Consider the following 21,248-nt stretch of genomic DNA (forward strand, 5'->3'; position numbering starts at 1 on the left):
ATGGGTGTGATTTTTGAACCCAAGGAGTCCGAGTGGTCACCCTAGCCCTGGAAGGAACCGCTGCCAGATGGATGGTTACTTTACATGATGCCAATGCACTAGAACTGTGGGACTTTGATCGGTTCATGATGGCCCTGCGAAGATGGTTCGAGGACCCCCTCACAGACCACAAAGCACGTGACTGCATTAAAGTTGTGAAGCAGGGACGCTGGCCAGTGGCAGAGTATACCGAAGAATTCTGAGACCTGGCATGTCATGTGAACTGGCCAGACGATATCCTGGTAAGCTGGATGGGCTGAGTGATGAACTCTACAATGCTTGTGTGGCCCAACGTGCCCCAACCCATCTATATGAGTGGTATCTTATTGCTGAAGAGGCAGAGATCGACATGGGCAGAAATCAGTATTGGGCAGGACAAATGTGGAAGAAATCTGCAGCCCAATAGAAACAAGAACCTTTTAAAACGCAAGTGACACCTTCTCTGAAATCCTTAGTCTGTTTCAAGTGTGGAAAAGAGGGGCACTAGCTAAGAAACCAGATCGCCCATTGGGGGGGATTTGCAAATTTCTACAGGCAGTTCATTCCAACTTTTGCGGAAATTGCCCTTCCATTGACTGAGTTATTAAAAACGGGGCCGTCCCCAATGAAGCCAAAAGCAAACCAACCCCTGAAATGGACAATGGACTGTCAGAAAGCCTTTGAGAAATTAAAATGGCTCTTTGCCCAAGAGCACATACTGCAACAACCTGACCTCAAGCGAACATTCATAATCCAGACGGATGCCAGTGATGTAGCAATAGCTGCAGTGCTACTACAAAAGAATAGAGAGGGCCACCTCTTGCCATGCGCTTACATCTCCAAGAAACTCACCACTATTGAAAGGAGGTGGGCCATTTGGGAGAAAGAGGCGTTTGCGATCAGGTGGAGCTTGCTCAAGTGGAAACATCTCTTGGAAGATGTTATGCCATTCAAGGTCTGGACTGATCATAAAAACCTCAAAGCTATTCGCGCCCATTGAAGATTATCTCCCAAACAAATTCGCTGGACACAATGCTTCTAAAGGTTCAAATTCAACATTAAACACATTCCTGCAAGGAAGAACCTGTTGTCGGATGCTTTGTCGAGAAAACCACAGTACGACAGTAAGAAGGAAGAAGTTGTTCAACCCATCATTTCTTTCTCCCACCAACAGGTGGCCCAGGTTGCCACCCAACGCCAAGATAAGCTGATGACAGAGTTTAAAGCAGCACTCCTGGCAGACCCGTGGTTCAACAATAACAAAGACTTCCTAATGATGAGCAGTGATTTAGCCTGGAAGGGGTCCAAACTGTATGTCCCTGCGGGGTTGAGGCTGGAAGTCCTACAGCAAAGCCATGATGCAAAATTAGGTGGCCACTTTGGATTCCTAAAAACGCTCCACCTTGCCAGGCATCAATTTTGGTGGCCAAGGATGAAATCGGAGGTGGAAGATTATGTAAAAAGCTGTGCTACTTGCGCAACAATGAAAACATGACCGGGGAAGCCCTAACAAGTGGCCAGCCCTAGCCAACCATGTGAAGAGATCACAATGGACTTCATCATCAAACTCCCAGTCAGCAGTGGAAATAATCTGGACAGTTATTGATTTGTTTTCCAAGCAGGTGCATTTCATTGCTTGCTTAGGGCTGCCGTCTGCAAAGAAATTAGCGAAAATGTTTGTGAAACACATTTATCACTGCACAGGGTGCCCAAGAGGATCCTTTCAGACTGTGGAGTTCAGTTCACCGCCAAGTTGTAGAGAGAATTCCTGAGATCCATCAGGTCCACACAAGGACTCAGCTCAGCATTTCATCCCAGCACAAATGATGCATTGGAGAGTGCCAATGTGATGGTGGAACAATACATCCGGTGTTATGTGGGCTATCAGCAAGACAACTGGTCAGACTTGCTACCTTTCGCCAAAGTGGCATACAACAATGTGGTCCCCAGCAGCACTGGATTAACTCCTTTCCAGATTACCAAGGGCATGGAATTTGTTCCCATGCCTGAACCTCCTAGAGAAACTTCCTCCTCCATGTCTCTGAATGAATGGATGGACACACTAAAGAAAGGATGGGAAAATATGAAGAAGGCTCAAACAGATGCAGCAGAAGCCTACAAGAAGCAAGCTGATAAACACCACTCACTCCAACCCCCCTTTCGTGTGGGGGACAAAGTTTTTGTATCTACCAAATACATAAGATTAAGAATGCCTAGTAAGAAATTGGGCCTAAAATTTCTAGGTCCATTTCCAATAGAAAACATAATTAACCTAGTTACAGTTCGACTCAGTCTACCCAGAATTCTAGGGAAAATTTACCCACTATTTCATTGTAGCTTGTTGAAACCAGTAACTGAATTCAGCATAAGACCGTCCACCCAAGCTCCCCCTCCTCCTGTGGTGGTAGAAGGGAAAACATTATGAGGTGAAAAAAATCATAGATTTGAGGCTATATAGGGGTCGCTTACAGTATTTAGTGCATTGGAAGGGGTACCCTTTGTCCGAAGCAACTTGGGTGAAAAGTTGGAAGCTAAAGGCAGATAGGTTAATGAGAAGTTTCCTGATAAGCCAAAGGGTCCCCCTGGGGCGGGGGGAAGAGGTGGTTAATTTTTTTATTGCTAACTTTAATGTTATTCTCTTTTCAGGAAACATTTTTCTTCTGAGGAGAGGCCACCTGTAAGGCCTATAGTTATGTTCCTTTTAGGATCTTTAGCCTGCCACACTTTATATTATTTCACTATGCTGTTTCATTAGTGTAGTAATTGGGAGGGGGGAATAGAAAGGAATAGAATTGTGGAATGTGTTGTTGTCATTCCTTTCTAGAAGCCAAGGTAATCTTTTGTCTCCGCACCTCTGCACCTGACCAGCTGGGTGGAGATTCCAGTGTGGCCAAAGAAGATTGGACCATGTGATGGATTTATGGGTGTGGGGATAAGATCATGAACTTTCAACTGGGTGGAATCCCAGGAAGTTTTCAGATTAGGGATTCCACAGTTCGTTGCCAAAATATCTATCTTATTAAATTGGAACTTTAAGGATAGCTCTGCCTTGGACTCTGTTTTAATTCTGCATGATATTTGGAACACTGACATAGCATTTAAAAAGTAAGATAACCACTGTCCAAAACCAATCCAAATTTAATTCTGCCGCTTGATTCTTCTGTTCTCCAATTTAGATTAATTTTAAGTTTTTTATAGGCAGTCTCTTTTTAAAATAGTAAAAGTTCCTCACTAGTTGGAAACAATTTCTGTTTCTGTATCCTTCCGTTTTGGAGCCACCCCGACTTCGTCAGCCTTGGCTGGATCTTAAAGAACTTCTCTTGCATCGATCAGGGACTTTGCGATGTCCCTGAGATCAGCAAGACATATTCTTCCTGTTCACCATCTCTTTGGGATGGTTTACGTCCAATTGGACCACCCAGCGGCAAAAATATCAGCTGCAATCTCAGAGCATCGAGACCGCACGTCCGTATCATCATGACGTTGGCACCTCCCCTGCCTTATCCTTTTTTGGTTGCAACCCAAGTGTCACAAAGCAATAAAACGGGATAGAATGGTTTGAGAAGGCTCGAAGCTTCCTCACCACCAGCCCACACCTCCCTAGAGGAGCAAAGGAGAAGCCTCCTGGGAGGCTTCTTCTGGCGGGCAAGCAGGTGGGGAGGGAGCTCCCAGCCTTCTTGCCTTCAGGCAAAGCTGAATTCCCTTAAGCCTCTTGCAGCTCCCCACTGCTCAAAGCATCAGCTGGTGCCATCAGAACAGCACATAGAGCCCATCTTCCTGGGGATTTTCATTTGGCTGGCAAGAGGAGGAGAGAGAAGCTGCTCTGGCCACTCTCTTCTAGAAGCCTCACTGGGACTGAAAAGGCACCCTTTTGGCCAGGAAGAGAGTCGCTGCAGACATAGAATCACGGGGGTCTCTTGCAGCTGTTGGATGCTCAGGGAAGATGGTAGGTGTGTAAGACAAGGTGGGCAGGCACATGACTGTCTGGAAAAACGTAGAAGGCGTGGAATCAGCTCTGCCTGAAGGCAAGAAGGCTGGGAGCTCCCTACACGTGCCTGTTACGTTTTCCTGGCCAGAGTAACGCACCCACTTGCCCGCCCGTCTTGTCTTACATAGGTCTCTTCTTCCCTGAGCAGCCCGGGGCTGCAAGAAGTATGAGGGGAATCAGCTCTGTCTGAAGGAGAAAAGGCTTGGAGCTCCACACACACACGCGCCAGCCGAAACCTCCTGGGAGGTTTCTGCTGGCGGGCGAGTGGGTGGGTGGGACTCCCAGCCTTCTCATCTTCAGGCAGAGCTGATTCCACACCTTCTACATTTTCCCAGCCAGAGTCACGCGACTGCCCTCCCGTCCTCCCACCTACTTGCCTTGTCTTACACACCTCCCGTCTTCCCTAAGCATTTGGCAGCTGCAAGAGGCGCGAAGGTGAGGCAGGTGGGCCATGGCTCGAGGCCCGATTCATGCCGCAGAGGCGAAATGCCATCCTTCGGGTTGCAAAGATGAGAGGAGCTTGCCCACCTTTGCTCAGCTTCGCTAGGGGGCGCCTGATGAGCCATACAATTAAATGTGAATGGCAGGGCTCCTTCCTTTCCCCGCTGCATTGATCATAGGTATGAGGGAGTCACTGTGGGTGGACTCGAGCCTTGCCCAACTAAGGAGAGTTGGCTTTAAACCTAGACTTGCAGGGCTGGGGGAGGAATGGAAGAGACCCGGAGACAGTCATTTCAGTTCCTCTGGGCTGTTGTCTCTTTGCTTGGAGCACCTATGTTAATATTCACAAACGAGCCTCCCTCCTCCCAGCATTTCTCTCTTCTGCACTCTCCCTTTCCTAGTTGTCTCCTCCCTGTTCTGGCTTTTCCCTCCTCTTTCCCTTCCTCCAGAGAAGCTGCCGGCAGACAGCCGTGGCGCTCCTCTTGTGGTCTCTTGGGCTGTTTGTTTGGCCTGGCCCAGCCTTCGTAGCTGAGAGGGGGAAAAATAGACCCCCTTGTTCTTTGGGGCGAGACACAACCAGGAGCCCCGGGGCTTCACAACCACCACCTCATCCAGCTTGGCTGCAGCCGACCCCTCACTCCTGCGCTAACCCATGTAATTTGGGCAACTTACAGTCAAGAGAGAAGAGCTGGAACAGCAAGTGGGAGAAGAGGATTCAGAGAGTTCATCTTCATGCATAATGTAAAAGGAGCTCAATTAACTTTCTTTTTCTGTGTGCATGCACACGTGCCAATCAGCTGGCTGCTGTTTGGAAGCTGATTGTTGCGTGCACATTAACGGCAGAAACCAGGAAGACAATTAGGTGAGGCCTGGCATGCCAGGTGACACGGCTCTGCGTGCCACCTGTGGCACGTGTGCCACCTGTGGCATGCATGCCATAGATTCGCCATCATGGTGCTAAACCAATCTGTATTGTTCAACTGTTTGGAATCCCTACCATATATCATCAGTACAATCGAGCGGATTCAGAAATATTTCATGAGGAAAGTTTTGTACTCTTTTGTACAACAATAGAATTCCCTATGCTACCGTGCTTCCCTGAAAATAAGACAAGGTCTTATTTTCTTTTGACCACCTGAAATAAGCACTTGGCCTTATTTTCAGGGCGGTCTTATTATTTTTGAGCTCCAGGAGGCAGCGAGCGTAGTCACATCATGGCTGCTGCTGTGTTACAATATTTTCAGGGAGAGCTTATTTTGGGGGGAGGGCTTATTTTAGTGCATATGCTCAAAAGCCTGATTGGGCTTATTATCCAGGGAGGTCTTATTTTCAGGATACTAGGCTCAAAATTCTTGGTTTGGATGACAGAACTCCCTCTTTCGTTCTTTTTCTTTCTCTTTCTTTCTCCTTTCGCTCCCTCCCTCTCTCCCTCCCTTCCCGATTGTCAGAAGCTTTTTTTTTTTACTTGTTAAAGTCTTCTTTCCCTGCTGGTTCAGGCAAACCAGCAGGGAAAAAAGACTTTAAAAAGGAAAAAAAAAGCTTATGAGGATGCCAATAGAACTGGTTCGGGGGTGTGGTCGGACAAATTACTATCTACTCAGCCAAACTGGGATGAACCTGTAGGAACCCACCTCTCGTATCAACTATATTATTTCTTCAAGGAATAAATAGCAGTTCTACCATGTTTTATATACAACAAAGAAAATATATTTATTTCTCAGGTGTCCTGAAAATTTTGTTTACTTTTCATTTAACCTAGCATTTCTTTTTTTTTCTTTTTTGGGGGGGTAGGTCATAGGCAATTAAACCAAAGGTGTGATGTTGGGGCAGGCAGATGGTTCCCCCTCCCCCAAAAAGCAAAGGGCCCTCATCTTGTTTGAAGAGACACAGAGGAAGCTAAGATTGAAATGATAGTTTTTGTTTTTTCTACCAGTACAGCCTTTTATCCAATATTAGGGAACTGGGGAAAACAGGAAGACTCCCCTCCCCATCTCTCCTCCCCTCCCCTCTTTAATTTAAAACATCTTTAAAAACAATAGCATAGCTGGAGAGTGACATGCTTTTTGCCTGTTCTGCATGATATTCTCTATTCTAGGTATGTTGTAATTTGAAAATTGAGAATATAAACAACTTTCAGTACATTACCTTCCTGCTTTATAAGGGGTAGCACAGATCTCCTATTAATGCACATAGCTTTGCTGGTCAATTCTCACTTTTTTGCTGATATTTTCCAAAGAAAAATAGAACTATTGATGCTAAGCCTAATGCTTTCATATCATGTGAATTAAGTGATATATGTAAAAAGGAAATATTAACAGTATAAAATAATGTGTTTCTTTCAGAATTTGCTTGATTATAAAACCATTGCATTCCTGTTCTGCTTATTGATATTTCATAATTGCTTTGGCCACTTTTTGGTTTTTCTTAAGGGTTGTTTTTCTTTGGGGCTATATAACTGTCTTGGACATTATATTGTAAAATAAAAATGTTCTGACACTGTAAGCAATGGTACTATTAAAAGCTGGAACACTTTTAATAGAATTTCTGATTATGCTGCTAGCCAGTTCAATTTACTAAAGATTTTTCTCATTCTAAATTGATTAGTTTTCCTACAATGTTGTAATTTCTGCTATCAGATCATTAACTTTGCAGAAGTTCATAGTAGCAAACGTTTTCTCAAAAATAGTGATTAACTCATTCTGACTGATGCTTGGGCTTATACTTTTGACACTTCCTTTCATAGAAAATAAATAAAAATTATAACAATGACTAAAATCCCATACAGTGTTTTGTCATATTTTTGACAAATATTTGGTAACTGAATGGAAGGAAACATAGAAAACTGACAGCAGAAAAAGAGTAGTAGTTCATTGAGTCTGCCCGTTTTTTTTTTGGGGGGGGGGGTATTATTTTTATTTTAAATTAATTAGTTTTTATTTTTTTTTTAAAATTGCCAGATGATGGATATGTGTTATTGAACATCCCAAGCATGTTTAAACTCATTTGCTGAAGGCTGGTCCACTACCTCTACTGGAACTTGGTCTCAGCTTCCACTACTCTTTCTGTCAAGTAATTTTTCTTAACAATGCTTTTGAATTTTTTTCCTATCAGTTTAAGGTTTTGCCCCCAGTTTTTTTATTTTGGCTTATTATTGAAAATACTGTCTTCTAGAATCTTATTTACACCCTTAATATATTTAAATGTTTCAATGATGTCCCCTCTTTGGTCCTCCAGGACAGACATATTCTTTCCTGATGTGTTTTGCAACAACAGCGACAATAATAAAAACAGTTTGATATTCCAAAATGTCACAGTATCTTGTGCTGTGAACAAATGGTCCTTTCTAGAACTTTCAAAAAGAAATAATATAAAGTCAAATACTATAATTAGAACTTTCAAATTTTTAAAGCATGCAGATCTCAGAATTTATAAATATCTGAACCAAGTTATTTGTACCACAGACATTAATAGAAATTGAATTGTTCTTACAATTGTTTTATTAAAATTACAGTGTCCATGTGGTCTTTGAAAAATTGAAGAACACATCTGAAAAAGATATATAAGGCTAAAACAGGTTTATTTTTATTTAGAACTTTGCTTTAGAAAAGAAGATTTTAGAGCAAAACCAAGAAAAACTTAATAAAAACACACATTCTATTAAAAATATCTAAAACCAGCATATGTGAATTTATTTTTAAAACATTATTATATTTTGTATTTTTCACATGAATGTGAAAAACTGTACATTACGAGGTATAATTTGTATAGTAAAAATTACCTCACAAAAATAAAAGACAAAAGTGAGTTTTTGAAAAATAAATCTAAAGAAAATAAAGTATGGATCTTTCTAAATTGAGGGCATATGTTCACTGTAATTAAAAACAAGGCATATAGAATGGCATCTTTTTGGTCTTCCACAGTATGTGAAATATATTAGTTGTGGCTCCTAAGAAATAAAGTTTTCTTTTGTTTGGCAATGAAATATAGTATAGTCACTTTTAAACTTTGTTGTATATCAGAGTAATAAATGAACAGAGCTGTATGGGTACAAGACTGTTTGTGGAGGAACTATTTTAATTTGGTAATCAAAGCCACAATATGAATTACTCTTAGTATAGTACTACCGCTTCTCCACAACTTCCTGCCCACATCTCATTTGTGAGACTGAATGAAGTGTCTTAGTTTTCTTACATAATCATTATCATACAGCAGACATAACAGTAGACATAACAGTGCATTTCAAATATGCATCTCAGAGGCCAGTATTCAGTAGCCCTTAGATTTGTATTTCCACATCTTCATGCTCAGTCTGCAGACTGTATATAGAACTGATAAATGATTAGGATAAAGTTTCCAAATCATCATATTAGTCCAATTTGCAAAATAATGAATTCTTATTGCTATTATCAGTGATGGATGAAGACATAATTATTAGAATTTAATGTTAAGAAAAGAAAAAAACAGATTTTTGTCAAGTCAGATTTTGATAGCAATATATTTTGAATTATTGAATGCAATCTATGAGTCCAAACAATAAGATTACAGAAATATTTAGTGCAGTTTTGGAGGGAAATCATAAAGTTTCTTTTGTAGTATTTGTGATATTTTTATTTTTTGTTCCCAAATAAAGGACCATTATAAAAGCACTTATTTATTTCTTAAATTTATATGCCACCCATCTAACCGTCAAGTGAGTCTGGGCAGATTCTCATGAGAATGAATCAGAATCCAGAAATTGCTCTTGGTCAGTCATGGACTTTTTTATACTTTCAAGAAAAAAGGCCTTCTTTCTTTAACAGGATAATACCACAGCAATGTAAATAACAGTTTTCTGCCTTTCATGACATCCAAAACCAGCTCCCTCAGGTAACTTTCTCATTTTGTCTAATAGGATCTCTTCTGACAAAGACCTCTGGTTTTCCTATTCTAGTACACAAGTGTTCCTTCTATTTAAGCCTGTGTGCCATATGAAATTGAAAACTGGAACTGGAAGATTGAGTAAGGTGACCAGACGTCCTGCATCTGGTGGGACAGGCACGCCTTCTCATGATTTTTCCCATATCCTGGGCTGTTCTAGAAAAAACCTGCTTTATTTTGGGGCTCGCTCGCTCATCAGCTGCCGCTAGCTCACTCGTTCATTCCCCCATCTATTTCTAAAAATCTAAGCCAGCCCAGCCTGCCTCTCACTGATTGGCCTGGACTCCAGCCAATCAGTGAGCTGGCTAGGATGGAAAACTTTAAGCACGCCACGTGCGTGCTTAAATTTTTCCATCCCAGCCAGCTCACTGATTGGCTGGAGTCCGCTTAGCACGCCGCGTGAGTCGCAGGAGTCTCCATTTCATTTCGCCTTCGCGGCCGTTTGCTTTGTTTTGCTGCTTCACTGGTGAGTAACCGGTGGGAATTAGTAACCTGCATGGGGTTAGTGAAACAGCCGCCGCCGCCCTCCTCCCCTTCCCTGTGTGCGAGAAAGGCGCCCGCTCACCAGCCTACCCACCCTTGGGCTCCGGGGGCAGCACCTTCCCAGCGCCTCCGCTGCCGCGCTGGTTCCTTCATGCCCCTCCCACCCCTCTGCCTCCTCAGACCTCCACGCAAGAGCGGTGGAGCGAACGAGCGGCCACGGCCATCATTGCTTTTAAACGAGGCTCCGCTCGCTGCTCATCCCGCTCCTTCAGGGCCGGCGAGCACCAAAATAAAGCCAAACCCTTTTGAGAGGGGATGGGCGTGATTGGCAACGGCGGAGGCCATGCCAACGCTTCCCAGGTCGCGCCCTCCCTTCTCAAAAGGATTCCGCTCGGCCACCGCTTCCTCCTCTTCTTCCTCCTCCTCCTCCTCCCCGTCCAAAGCCCTCAGCAGCAGCCGACGACCTCACGCGGCGGTCCTTGGGGGCGCTGCGGAAGCCCTGCCAAAGTGCCCCTTTCCCAGCTCGGCGGCTGCAGGGGACCACACCACCGCTTCTTCTTCTTCCCCGCCCTTCCCAGTTAGCTTGCTTGAAGCTCCGAGGAGGTGGGAGGAGGGTCGTGGAAGTGGGGGGAGGTCTCCCCGGCCAGGAAGGGATGAGAGGCTGCCGGTCCCTTTCACAGGAAAGTTAACTTTTCTTGGCGAAATCCTGCCCACCCCCCACATGGGTGAGTGGTCGGCTGTCCTCTTCATGGCCATCGCCGAGGCTGGGAGCCTCCCTTCCCCTCTGCCATCTCCGCTCAAGTTGGGTTTGAACTTTGAAGTGAGATGATCGATTGTGTGAATGCCGCGTGTTTGGAGTGCCTGGGAAATCACACCGCATTGCTGTAAAGGGGGCAGCAACACAATAGACAAATTCCTTGTGTGTCGAATCACACTTTGCTAATAAACTATTCTATTCTATTTTACTCTACTCTACTCTACTCATTTCTAATTCAATTCTAACAAGGAGTTTAGCTTCTCTCTCTTGAAAATGTAAGCTAGCATAAGGCATTATAATGCAAGCTAGGCTTAACTTTCAAACAGTTCATTTAGTGACCAAAGTTACAATGGCATTGAAAAAAGTGTCTGATGACCATTTTCACACTTAGCGACCATTTTCACACTTAGCGACTGTTGCAGCATCCTCATGGTCACGTGATCAAAATTTTGATGTTTGGCAACAGATTCGTATTTATGATGGTTTCAGTGTCCTGGGGTCATGTTTGACAAAATATAAAATTTTTAATCAAGCCCCCCCTCCCCCGGTCAATGGTGTCCCTCTTTACCAATCTGAAAATCTGGTCACTTTAATATTGAGGGAGAAACGTGTGCCTGAATATTTATGTGGCACAAATATTGTTTCCTTTCCCTAAATTGCAAAGCAATGTTTATAAAAGAAAAAAATTGCTCTTCACTAGCATTTTTTTACTCTTAGCCTAAGCATCTTACTGTTTCAGTGCTTATATTAACAACAAATATCTATGCCTTGTCATAGTGACCCAGCCACCTATGAACTCATTTCATGTGAACTCATAGCATGTGATGCTTTCCTTATAAAGATCTGGAAGTTTGTTTTTGTTAATGACCTACTCTTTTTTAAAAAGAAAAGAGGCTAGGGAGAATTTCAACAGACAGGAAAAAAAACAACACAGTCCAGACTAGATTTCTGCCAGGACTTCTTTCAAAAAGCATCTGTTAAAATTCTCTGGCTTGTTAGTGGAAGAAACGAGCTTTTCCTTTTTTGGTAGAAAATGAATAAACTGACATTTAGGCTGATGATAATCTTACATCAGTACATCCCACTGAACTTATAAATAGAAATCTGTTGACTACGACACTGAAATAAAATTGCATCCAGTTTTAAAATTTAGCATATGAGAATCCATAAAACATTTGGAGCTTTGCTTTGAATAAAAACACATATAGTTGCTTATCCCAAGTAATAATTCTGAATCTTGCCCCTGCAGAATAGTTCTGTGTTTGTTTTAAAGTGTTATCTTCAGAACTTCCTACTTATAATAAAACCAGATATTCCTCACATCCAGGCTATTTAACACCAATATACAATATCCTTGACTTTTGACTACAACTGAGCCCAAATTTCTGTTGTGAGACATTTGTTAAATGAATTTTGGATCATTTTATAACCTTTCTTGCCATATTTATTAAGTGAATCACTTCAGTTGTTAATTTAATAACAGGATAACAGGGCAAACCATTTTTGTAAAACTTGGCAAGAAAACAGAAGGAACTTGTGGAGGGAGGGAAGGAGAGAGAGAGAGAGAGGACCACATACACACACACACACAAAGACACACACACACACAATCTGCTGTGATTAATAAAGGCTCTAGCTATGCACAAGTTTAAAGTATTTTGCCAGTTTGAGAGTAGTTGAATGAATATGATGGAATCTTACCTAACTGGGGTCTGGAGTGTCATATAAAGTTAAAAGAAAGTAGTTCAGGTTTGGCTTTTCTGCCTTGATTAGGAAAAATCCTACTCTCCAATGGTCCCTGGAAAAAGTGGTAATATCTATATTGCTATGAAAACAGCAGAGTACTTTTGCCACCTCAAGTCTTCCCCCAAAGTTTTAGAACAGATTTCCTGAGTAATTCTAATGTGCGTGCACAAATATACACACACCAATTGTGGGTTGTTCCCAGTTCGGCCTGGTTAGGCCTGGGTTGGCTGAACCGGTAGTAGTGGTGGCGGGAGGCCCCGTCCACCTGCCTGGATGCTTCTACGCATGCACAGAAGTGTTGTACGTGTGCACAGGAGCGAGCCCAGTCGCGTAGTAAAAATATTTGCAACTCACCACTGATACACACTTGATTTGTTTAGTTGGGAAATGAGGAAAGGGCTCAAGCATGCAGAAATCTTTTCCCACAGTGCTGATATTTGAACATTTAATTCTTTTGAGATATTGCTGTATCTGAGTTGTTCTGACTTTAGCACAGAAATGGATCAGTTCTGAGGAGGAGATCTGCAGATACTTGAGCAATGTGATGTGTGGCCCTGTATCTTTTTGAAGTGGAATTAAAGTTTTGGGATATGTTAATTTAAATATCTGGAAATGTTTAAAGATCAGCTTAAGAGGCTGATACAACCACTTTCAAGAATGGGCAAATGAGATTTCTAAGGTAATATTGCCAGCTTTAATTCTGTTTCAGAAAATGTAGAATCAGATATGTCATTTTCAAAGTATTTGCCAGTTTTCTTCTTCTAGATCACTTTGTACTTCTCACATATGCATTTCACTTGCCCATTGTCCCATGTACATATATTTACTATGATCTGTCTGCTTTTTATGTGTTGTTTCATGTTTCAGATTGATGCAATAATTTTGTTTTGAATATATCAGCATCAGTATCTTTTAAGTTATTTTTTATTAGCATTTTTCCTACAGTTTAAAAGTATGGGGAGGTGAACTTTGTTGAAATCCTCCAGTGAAGTCCCCCCCATCTTTCCTTCCTTCCTTCACTTGCAATCTTCCTGTCTAAGTCAACACCTGTGATCTCATGATCCAAAAATAGCCTCATCTACACTAAGGTGACCAGACATAACGCTTTTGGCGGGACACCCCCGCTTTTTGATGCATTTTCCCGCGTCCCGCCCGCTTTTTTAAAAGGCACACTTTTTTTGGCGCTGGCAGCTCCCGCCCATCAGCTGCTGGGCTGGCTCATCGTTCTGTTCTATGCTACCTACAAATTTAAGCCAGCCCAGCCTGCCGCTCACTGATTTGATTGGCTGGACTCCAGCCAATCAGTGAGCTGGCCAACCAGCTCACTGATTGGCTGGACTCCTTAGCTGAGGACGCAGAGGAGTCTCCATTTTATTTTGTCTTTCTTGTTGGGGTTGCAGCTGCGCTTACTGGTGGTGAGTAAAATTAATCATGTTTTGTAAAAAATTTTACTCGGGAGTAAATTTTACTTACTCCCGAGTAAAAATTTTACTCGGGAGTAAAAAGCGGCTGCCGGTCGCGCAGAGAACTTCCACGTGGTTCCATCCAGACTTGCCGCCCGTGCTGGCTGGGAACTCTGCAAAGCCAAAGGGGGAGAAGGCAGGGGGCTGTCTCCTCCTCCCAGCCCAGCAAACAGTCCTTTTTTCAGCTGTGCAGACAACTTCCACGTGGCTCTCGCAGCCCGGCAGAAGCATTTTTTCGGGGGAGGGCTCTGCCTTAAGCAAGAATTGCATTAAAGACCAGAGCAACAGGTATTTCCTTATTTGCCTGGAGAGACAAATAATTCCTAGGGATACTTGCCATGTTCTTTCATCACCATGACGATCTTATTTTTTTGAGCTAAATGTATTTTTCCAGTTTGAATTGGGCATAATGCTATTGGCTTGTTTCCAGATGAGTCATTTACTGTAATGTGAATTAGTTTGGTGGGGGGCATGGGTTTATCTTGCTTAATGGGGACCATTTCTACACCTCGGAATTACTAATGAGAACATGGAAAGAAACAGCATCTGTGCCTAATGCCAAAGAAAATATTCTTTCTTTGTTTTTGTTCTCCCTCCCCTTCTTAGAAGAAATGTCAAAAGCACTGGATCAATCTACTCCAAAAAGTAAATCAATGATGAGGTCATATAGATGTTTCTGTGAATATGCAAAGAACTGTGTGATTGACATTTTCCCTTGACTCTGTGCACATATGTAGTATTATAATACTAAGAAAGACAAGTCAGGTAACCAATATATATTAGATCAGCAAGCCATATCTAATTAGGTCATTTGAGCAATTTATTTGTTTTAGTAAGTAAAATATTCAAGAAATGAATTTTACAAGAATAAAATGCATTTAACAGTGATGTGCAGTCACTGGAGGCAGGGGAGGCGGGACCCCACCAGTCTCATGAGGAAAAGGAAAGAATTTTTAAAATAATTAAAAAGGTCAAGGTAGTTGCTGCCAGACTCCAAGTCACAGTGACTCTGAGTCTGCTTAGTGCTAACTGTAGGGGGAGGCGAGAGAACTATGGACCAGCGAAGCATGTCCTGGTTTGTGGCCGGGAAGCATGCACTTTAACGTGCCAGCGTGCCTCCCGGCCACAAACCAGGACAGTGACTCTGAGTCTGCTTAGTGCTAACTGTAGGGGGAGGCGAGAGAACTATGGACCAGCGAAGCATGTCCTGGTTTGTGGCCGGGAAGCATGCACTTTAAAGTGCCAGCGTGCCTCCCGGCCACAAACCAGGACATGTTTTGCTGAATGACGGCTGAGCCGGCATGCACTTTAAAGTGCTGGCATGCCTTCTGGGCTGGCCATTCAGTGGGACATGCTGAATGGCTGGCCCGGAAGGCATGCCGGCACTTTAAAGTGCATGCCGGCTCGGCCGCCATTCAGCGAAACATGTCCTGGTTTGTGGCCAGGAGGCATGCACTTTAAAGTGCCAGTGTGCCGTCCGGCCACAAACTAGGACATGTTTTGCTGAATGGCGGCCAAGCCGGCATGCACTTTAAAGTGCCAGCATGCCTTCCGGGCCGGCCATTCAGCGGTACATGCTGAATGGCCAGCCCGGAAGGCATGCTGGCACTTTGAAGTGCATGTCGCCGCCCCGGGCCCGGCCATACTCATGAGTGCGGCTCCGAACGGCAAGCTCTCAGGTGGTGGTGATGCCGACGGTGGCAGCAGCAGCAGCAGCAGCGATGGCAAGAGCCCGGCCACCCAGCCGGATTCACCAAAAGCAGCGCCAGCAGCAATGGGACATCCTTGGGGAAGGGAGAGCCAGAGCCGGCTGCCCGGATTTGTGCTCCAGCTGCTGCCGCCGCCGCTTCTGCTGCTGCTGCAGCCACAGCCACCAGAGACTCCTTCCTCTTTGCCGCCCACATGGGATGGGGAGTGAGCACGTGAAAGGAGGAAAAGGAAAGGGTGACAGCTCCAGGAGCCAGCAACCCACGGGAGCGCCGGATGAACCGGCCGGAGGTTGGGGTGGAAAGGATTTCTTCACCTCCATCCCACCCTCTGGCGGCTTAAAGGGGCAGGACCCGATTACCAGGCAGTCGGCACTGCAGTGGCAACCACGTTACCACAGGCTTTGTTAGAGATGCACCTGGGCTCGACCCGAGAAGCAATGCCTCCAAAGGGCTGTCACCTGAGGCTGCCTCGCCTCATTTCCTCTGCCCCGCCAGGTTGCGGAAAAATGAGCAGCTCGATTCTCCACTCTCATTTTCCTCAGCCTCCGTGCTATTGGTGTGTGTGTGTGTGGGGGGGATTTAAACCATCGCCTTGCACCAGAATTGATAGGAAATAAAAGGCTGAATTGTTTTAACCTACTTCCCTCCCCAATATGCAAAAGATCCCTTGGAGTTAAGTAAGACCTTTAAATGATATTTGCTTCAAAATGCTTAAGAAACTTGGTTTCCCTACCTTTCAAGGAAGGCTTGGCGTTTAACTAGTTCCAATCCATCTCAGTAACAGATGATATTTTTTCAGGCAACCGGCAAACTATGATTTAGGTTTAAGGATTGGATTCTGAAACATTTTGCTAAGATGGCATATCTGCCAAATCAAGGAACAAAATCATGCCCCCTCCCCCAAACAATTTTGTCCTGTATAGTTTTGTTCTGTTCTTGGTTATTTTCTGTGAGTTTGTATTTTATCCCTTGAATAAAAAAAATTGGAAAAAAATATGTGAAGTTACTTAGCCTAATATACTAATGTAACACATCTTGTTTACACATCATGATCAGTTCTAAACTATGGCTTTATAGATCACAATTGCTGTGTTCATACAATAGGTTAAGCCAAAAACAAATCATAGAATTGATTGAGCCAAAGCAATATGTCCCTTGATTTATACTTTATAACAAAATAAAGCCCCTTTGCCTTAGTACATTTTCATAAATCTTATTCAGCCCTAGGCAAATGAAAGATTATTTCACTACTTGATATATGGAAAAGAGGAAGTCACCATGAAGTTTTAAAACACATTAACTTGCTGTCAGGAATCTTTTCAATATCCCACAAAGAAGACATGATTTTTTGTTAATTTGTTTAAGCAAACAGTTGAAGTTCCTTCAAGTGTTTTGGAATAGATTCTTCTACATATAGCTCACATTTCTTATTTAGCTGATGATACTTCTGTTAACATTAACCCATTGTAAAAATAGCAGCAACTGAATGTTTTACCACAATCAACGCATTACATGACTGGAGTAAATTTAGCGGCAGGGCAGCTTTTGCCTCTTTTTTTTTCCCAAAAAATTTTTAATTTTCCCTTTTCATTACATATAATCACATGTATATTATTACATAGACAATATCATGTTGTAGGAGAAGACAATACACATGTGCAATCATATTACTTTAAAATCAAGCTTAGTATACTTTCCCCCCCCTGTCCCCCAAGCCCCCACAATCTACCCCCACCCGACTTCCCAGAACCCGTACACGGTATAGATATTTAACAACCACAGTCTAAAATATATTGAGAAAAAAAATAAGAAATTAATAACATCTTTGCGTTGAACTTAGCTCCTCCTTGCTAAATTAACTTTAAACAATTTAAATCATTCCTAGTCTTAAGCATAGGCTATCTGGAATTTCTTAGTCCCATATTTATTTTGTATATAGTCGATCCATTTTTTCCAGTCTCGTTTATATCTCTCATTCGAATGGTCTTTAAGATATGCAGATATTTTAGCCATCTCAGCTAAATTTGTGACTTTCAATGTCCATTCTTGGATTGTAGGCAAATCTTCCTTCTTCCAGTATTGCGCCACCAACAGTCTTGCTGCCGTTATTAAATGCAAAATCAAGTTAACCTCTATCGCTGTGCAGTCAGTAATTATACCTAACAAGAATAACTGAGGAGTAAACTTTATCCTTTTTTAAAGAATATTTTGTATAATCCACCATATTTTTTATCCAGAATGCCTTAACCTTTTGGCAAGTCCACCATATATGGCAAGCAGGCAAAAGCCGCCCCGGCGCTATGTCCAACATAGAGGCGGGACACCTCTATGTCGGACATGGTGTCCCGCCTCTATGTCGGACATAGCGCCGGGACGGTAGGGCAGTTTTTGCGTGCTTGCCTCACCAGCCATAAACCTCACCACACGTCACTGGCATTTAAGTATCCTGATGTTTTAAAATTGTATTAAACAAGGTGAAAGTGTAATTATATTCTGAAAGAACTTAAAAGTTGTGTTTTTAGCCTCAAATTCAGCAAGCAGGATTTTAAGTTGTAGGGTTACCTCTTTAAACACTCTACAATTCAAGAAAGTGGTGGAGCCTAAAAATAAGAAAGATGGTCCAAAATGAATAAAATATGAATCTCAAACTATGATGTTGAAACTATTCATGGTTTTAGAAATACAATTCAAAGAACCAATTATGTATGTATGTATGGGATACACACACACACACATGCACACACACACACATTCATTGACTAAAATATTTTTTAAAAGCTTTTTCTTCTGTTTCTTTCAGGATGAGATGGGTATTGCTTGTGAATTGTTGGAACCGGACTCAGACTTCCTTAAGTGCAGTGTGGGCTTTCCCTTCATGAAATCTAAATCCAAGGTATTGCTTAATGGTTTCCTACAACAGTGAGTTTCCCTGCATAGCAAAGAAATATGTGGGAGGGGGAGCTTAGTGCTCTTTGAGCTTACTTGTTTTTTGCGGGTGTTTCATTACTCAAACTAGGTAACATCATCAGTGCTAGAAATCTGTGGACCATAGATGACAGATAATCTTCACTTACCGACTGCACTTGGGACAGACAACTAAGCAACACAGTCATTAAGTAAAAATGTATATGACTGCCTGTCTGTGATATCAGTTCTGGTTGAAGTGGTTAAATGAATCACAATGGGTGGTTAAATGTGCCATCACTCGTCTTAAAGCTTATTGGCTTCTTCATTTATTTTGCTTGTTGGAAGCTGGCTGAGAAGGTCTCAAATGCCAATTGCATGATCATGGGGTGCTGCAACCATACTATATGTGTGCCAATTGCCAAGCACTGAAATCATGATCACATGACTGCAGGGGCACTTTGACTGCTGAAAGTTCAACAATCGGTTGCAAATCTCATTTTTCAGCACTGGATTCTTTTTTTTTTTCTTAGAAGGAGCTGTTAATTTTTCCCCATGAGATAAGATTTAGGAAGAGGACAGTGACAATTATTCATAACCACAGAATCCTAAAGAAAGTTGATTAGGAATTCAAATAGGAATCTTTTTTAGCTGCCAGAAAATGATTCTGTAAAGCTATCCTTGGCAAAGCCTTTAAAGATGGTGGTCTACTATTGGTGTTCCTAGTTGCTCAGCCATCTTTTGTACTTTTGCTTGCTATTCAAAGGATTTAAAGGCCAGATAAATATAGCACAGAGCCAATAAAAATATTTTTCTTTTCTTTTCAAGTTATATTTGTTGCATAAATAAACTGTGGAGATTATACTATTATATTTTGACAGTGTTTCTAAATGTTTTGAAGCTTAATTCTGTGTTGGATCAGTTTAAGAGACTTTGCTCCTTAAGGTATAGTAACAAATAGCACCCATACTCCATTGTCAATATGCAAATACCAAAAGGCAGGAAAATTAATTAGATAAGTCTTTAGCATTGTGCTGAAATTAAAAATTAACTATCTTTAAATAGTTCCAATAATTGGACCTAATTCTGTATGTCTCCAATTGAGTCAAATCATTTTTGATAATCATGACTAGATTTTCATTTGTTGTTGTTGTTGCTGTTGTTGGTCACTTTTTATCCATGTCACTTCAGTTTAGGAAGGAAAATGAAATTAATACTACAGCAGGTTTTATTACTTCATTACTTTAATACTTCAGAGGTCTGTTGCTTCAGGGGAATCAGTAGTGGCTGCGGCGGGAGGCTCTGCCCACCCACACATACGCTCACGAGTGAACCGGTAGTAAAATAAATTGCAACCCACCACTGGTTTTATTGCAGTAAAATATGTAAGTTGAATTTTGGGTGTTGCCTCACTGTGAGATGTCAGTGATAAATATTTTCAGTATACTACTAAAATATTAATGAGTATATTCAGATTTTATTATAAAATTGTAAAATCCAGATTACATTATTTGTTTTCCCAAACGTTTCAAAGATGAACCTCACAGTTAAAGCACAATAGCCTTGACAGGCTTACAAAAATAGTCCTGATTTGGTATGTCAGCTAAATGACAACACCGCCAATCAGCTTTCTGTGGGAGAAGCCAGCAGGAAAGTAAAATCTGTTGCTCCTATTCCACTTTTGAATGATTAGTATCTATTTTACACTATTTGTGTGCAATGATTGAATTCAACTGGCAAATCCCTTGCTGATCAGCATACATAAATTTACAATGCAGCTGTGAGTCAGCCACACAAGTTTTTTCCTTGTGTTTATTATGTCTAGTCAGAGTTGAGCATTTACACAGAAAGATATCAACATATGATATCTCATCTTTGAGAATGTATAGAGATTTCAAATCTGGAGTATGAGTAAATGGACTTGAATATATATTTTTGGAAAAAATGCAACAATGCAATGAAAGGAAGATATTCAAATAGAAATCATGCTTATTTGAATATTCACAATGTGCTAAATGTTGCTTTCTGTTTCCCTTAGTATGAATTCAGCGTCATTTTTGACACAAGCCATTTGTCTGGGGAAGAAGAAATTCTTTCATTCCTTGTATCTGCTCAGAGGTAATACAGATTTCACATTCAATTTCCATTGTTATGGCACATTGGGGCTATGTCTGTGACCTAACACATGACTTGTTTACATGCCTGGGGTTGGATAACAAATGTATAGCCTCAGAAGTGAAATCAATACATGGCAATTAGGGTCTATCAGTGTCATTTGCAGTAGGTTCACATTAAAAATAAATGCCAGTTTATACTCCAAGCAATATAACACTAGATGATTATACCTATCAGTTAGATTTGCCATACTATTCCACTGTAGTAGTCACAATCCTAAAACTTTCTCAGAAAAAATAAAACTAAGACTAAAGTTCCCAGAGTTCTCAGCTTCTATAGACAGGCAGAAAATGCTGACAACCCAAACTCATCTGAACAACAGTGCAGTATAAAGCTATTTTGAGGACATTATGTGAAATTAAAATAGCATCTTGTCTAATTTAATGCTAATATCCCCATACCAATGGACATGAAAACTTTTGGGACTATGTTGTCCAAGATTCCCTGATATAAGAAACTTCCTTCAGTAATAAGCTATTGCTCTTTATTGATCCTAAGGAACTAAAGAGAGATTATAGTCAGGTATATAGTATAGTGCTTTGCTTCAGTATTCTTATGTCAATGAAATATAATGCAAAGAGAATATAGTATTAAAATATGCATGCTCATTAGGAGGAAGGCTGTGGCAAATCTAGATGAGAGGTTAG

At 41.8% G+C, this 21,248-nt stretch overlaps 1 protein-coding gene across 2 annotated transcripts in view; it reads left to right on the forward strand.

Annotated features, from left to right (window-relative positions):
• Window positions 1–21,248, forward strand: part of ITGA9 (integrin subunit alpha 9) — a 615,138-nt gene that overhangs the window by 383,411 nt on the left and 210,479 nt on the right. For both annotated transcript variants that reach the window (XM_032236787.1, XM_032236788.1), the window contains exons 19-20: window positions 18,323–18,415; window positions 20,465–20,544. In XM_032236787.1, the coding sequence (XP_032092678.1) occupies window positions 18,323–18,415; window positions 20,465–20,544 (173 nt within the window). The remainder of the gene's footprint in view (window positions 1–18,322; window positions 18,416–20,464; window positions 20,545–21,248) is intronic.

The sequence above is a fragment of the Thamnophis elegans genome, chromosome Z (assembly GCF_009769535.1).
Source record: "Thamnophis elegans isolate rThaEle1 chromosome Z, rThaEle1.pri, whole genome shotgun sequence".
NCBI lineage: Eukaryota > Metazoa > Chordata > Lepidosauria > Squamata > Colubridae > Thamnophis > Thamnophis elegans.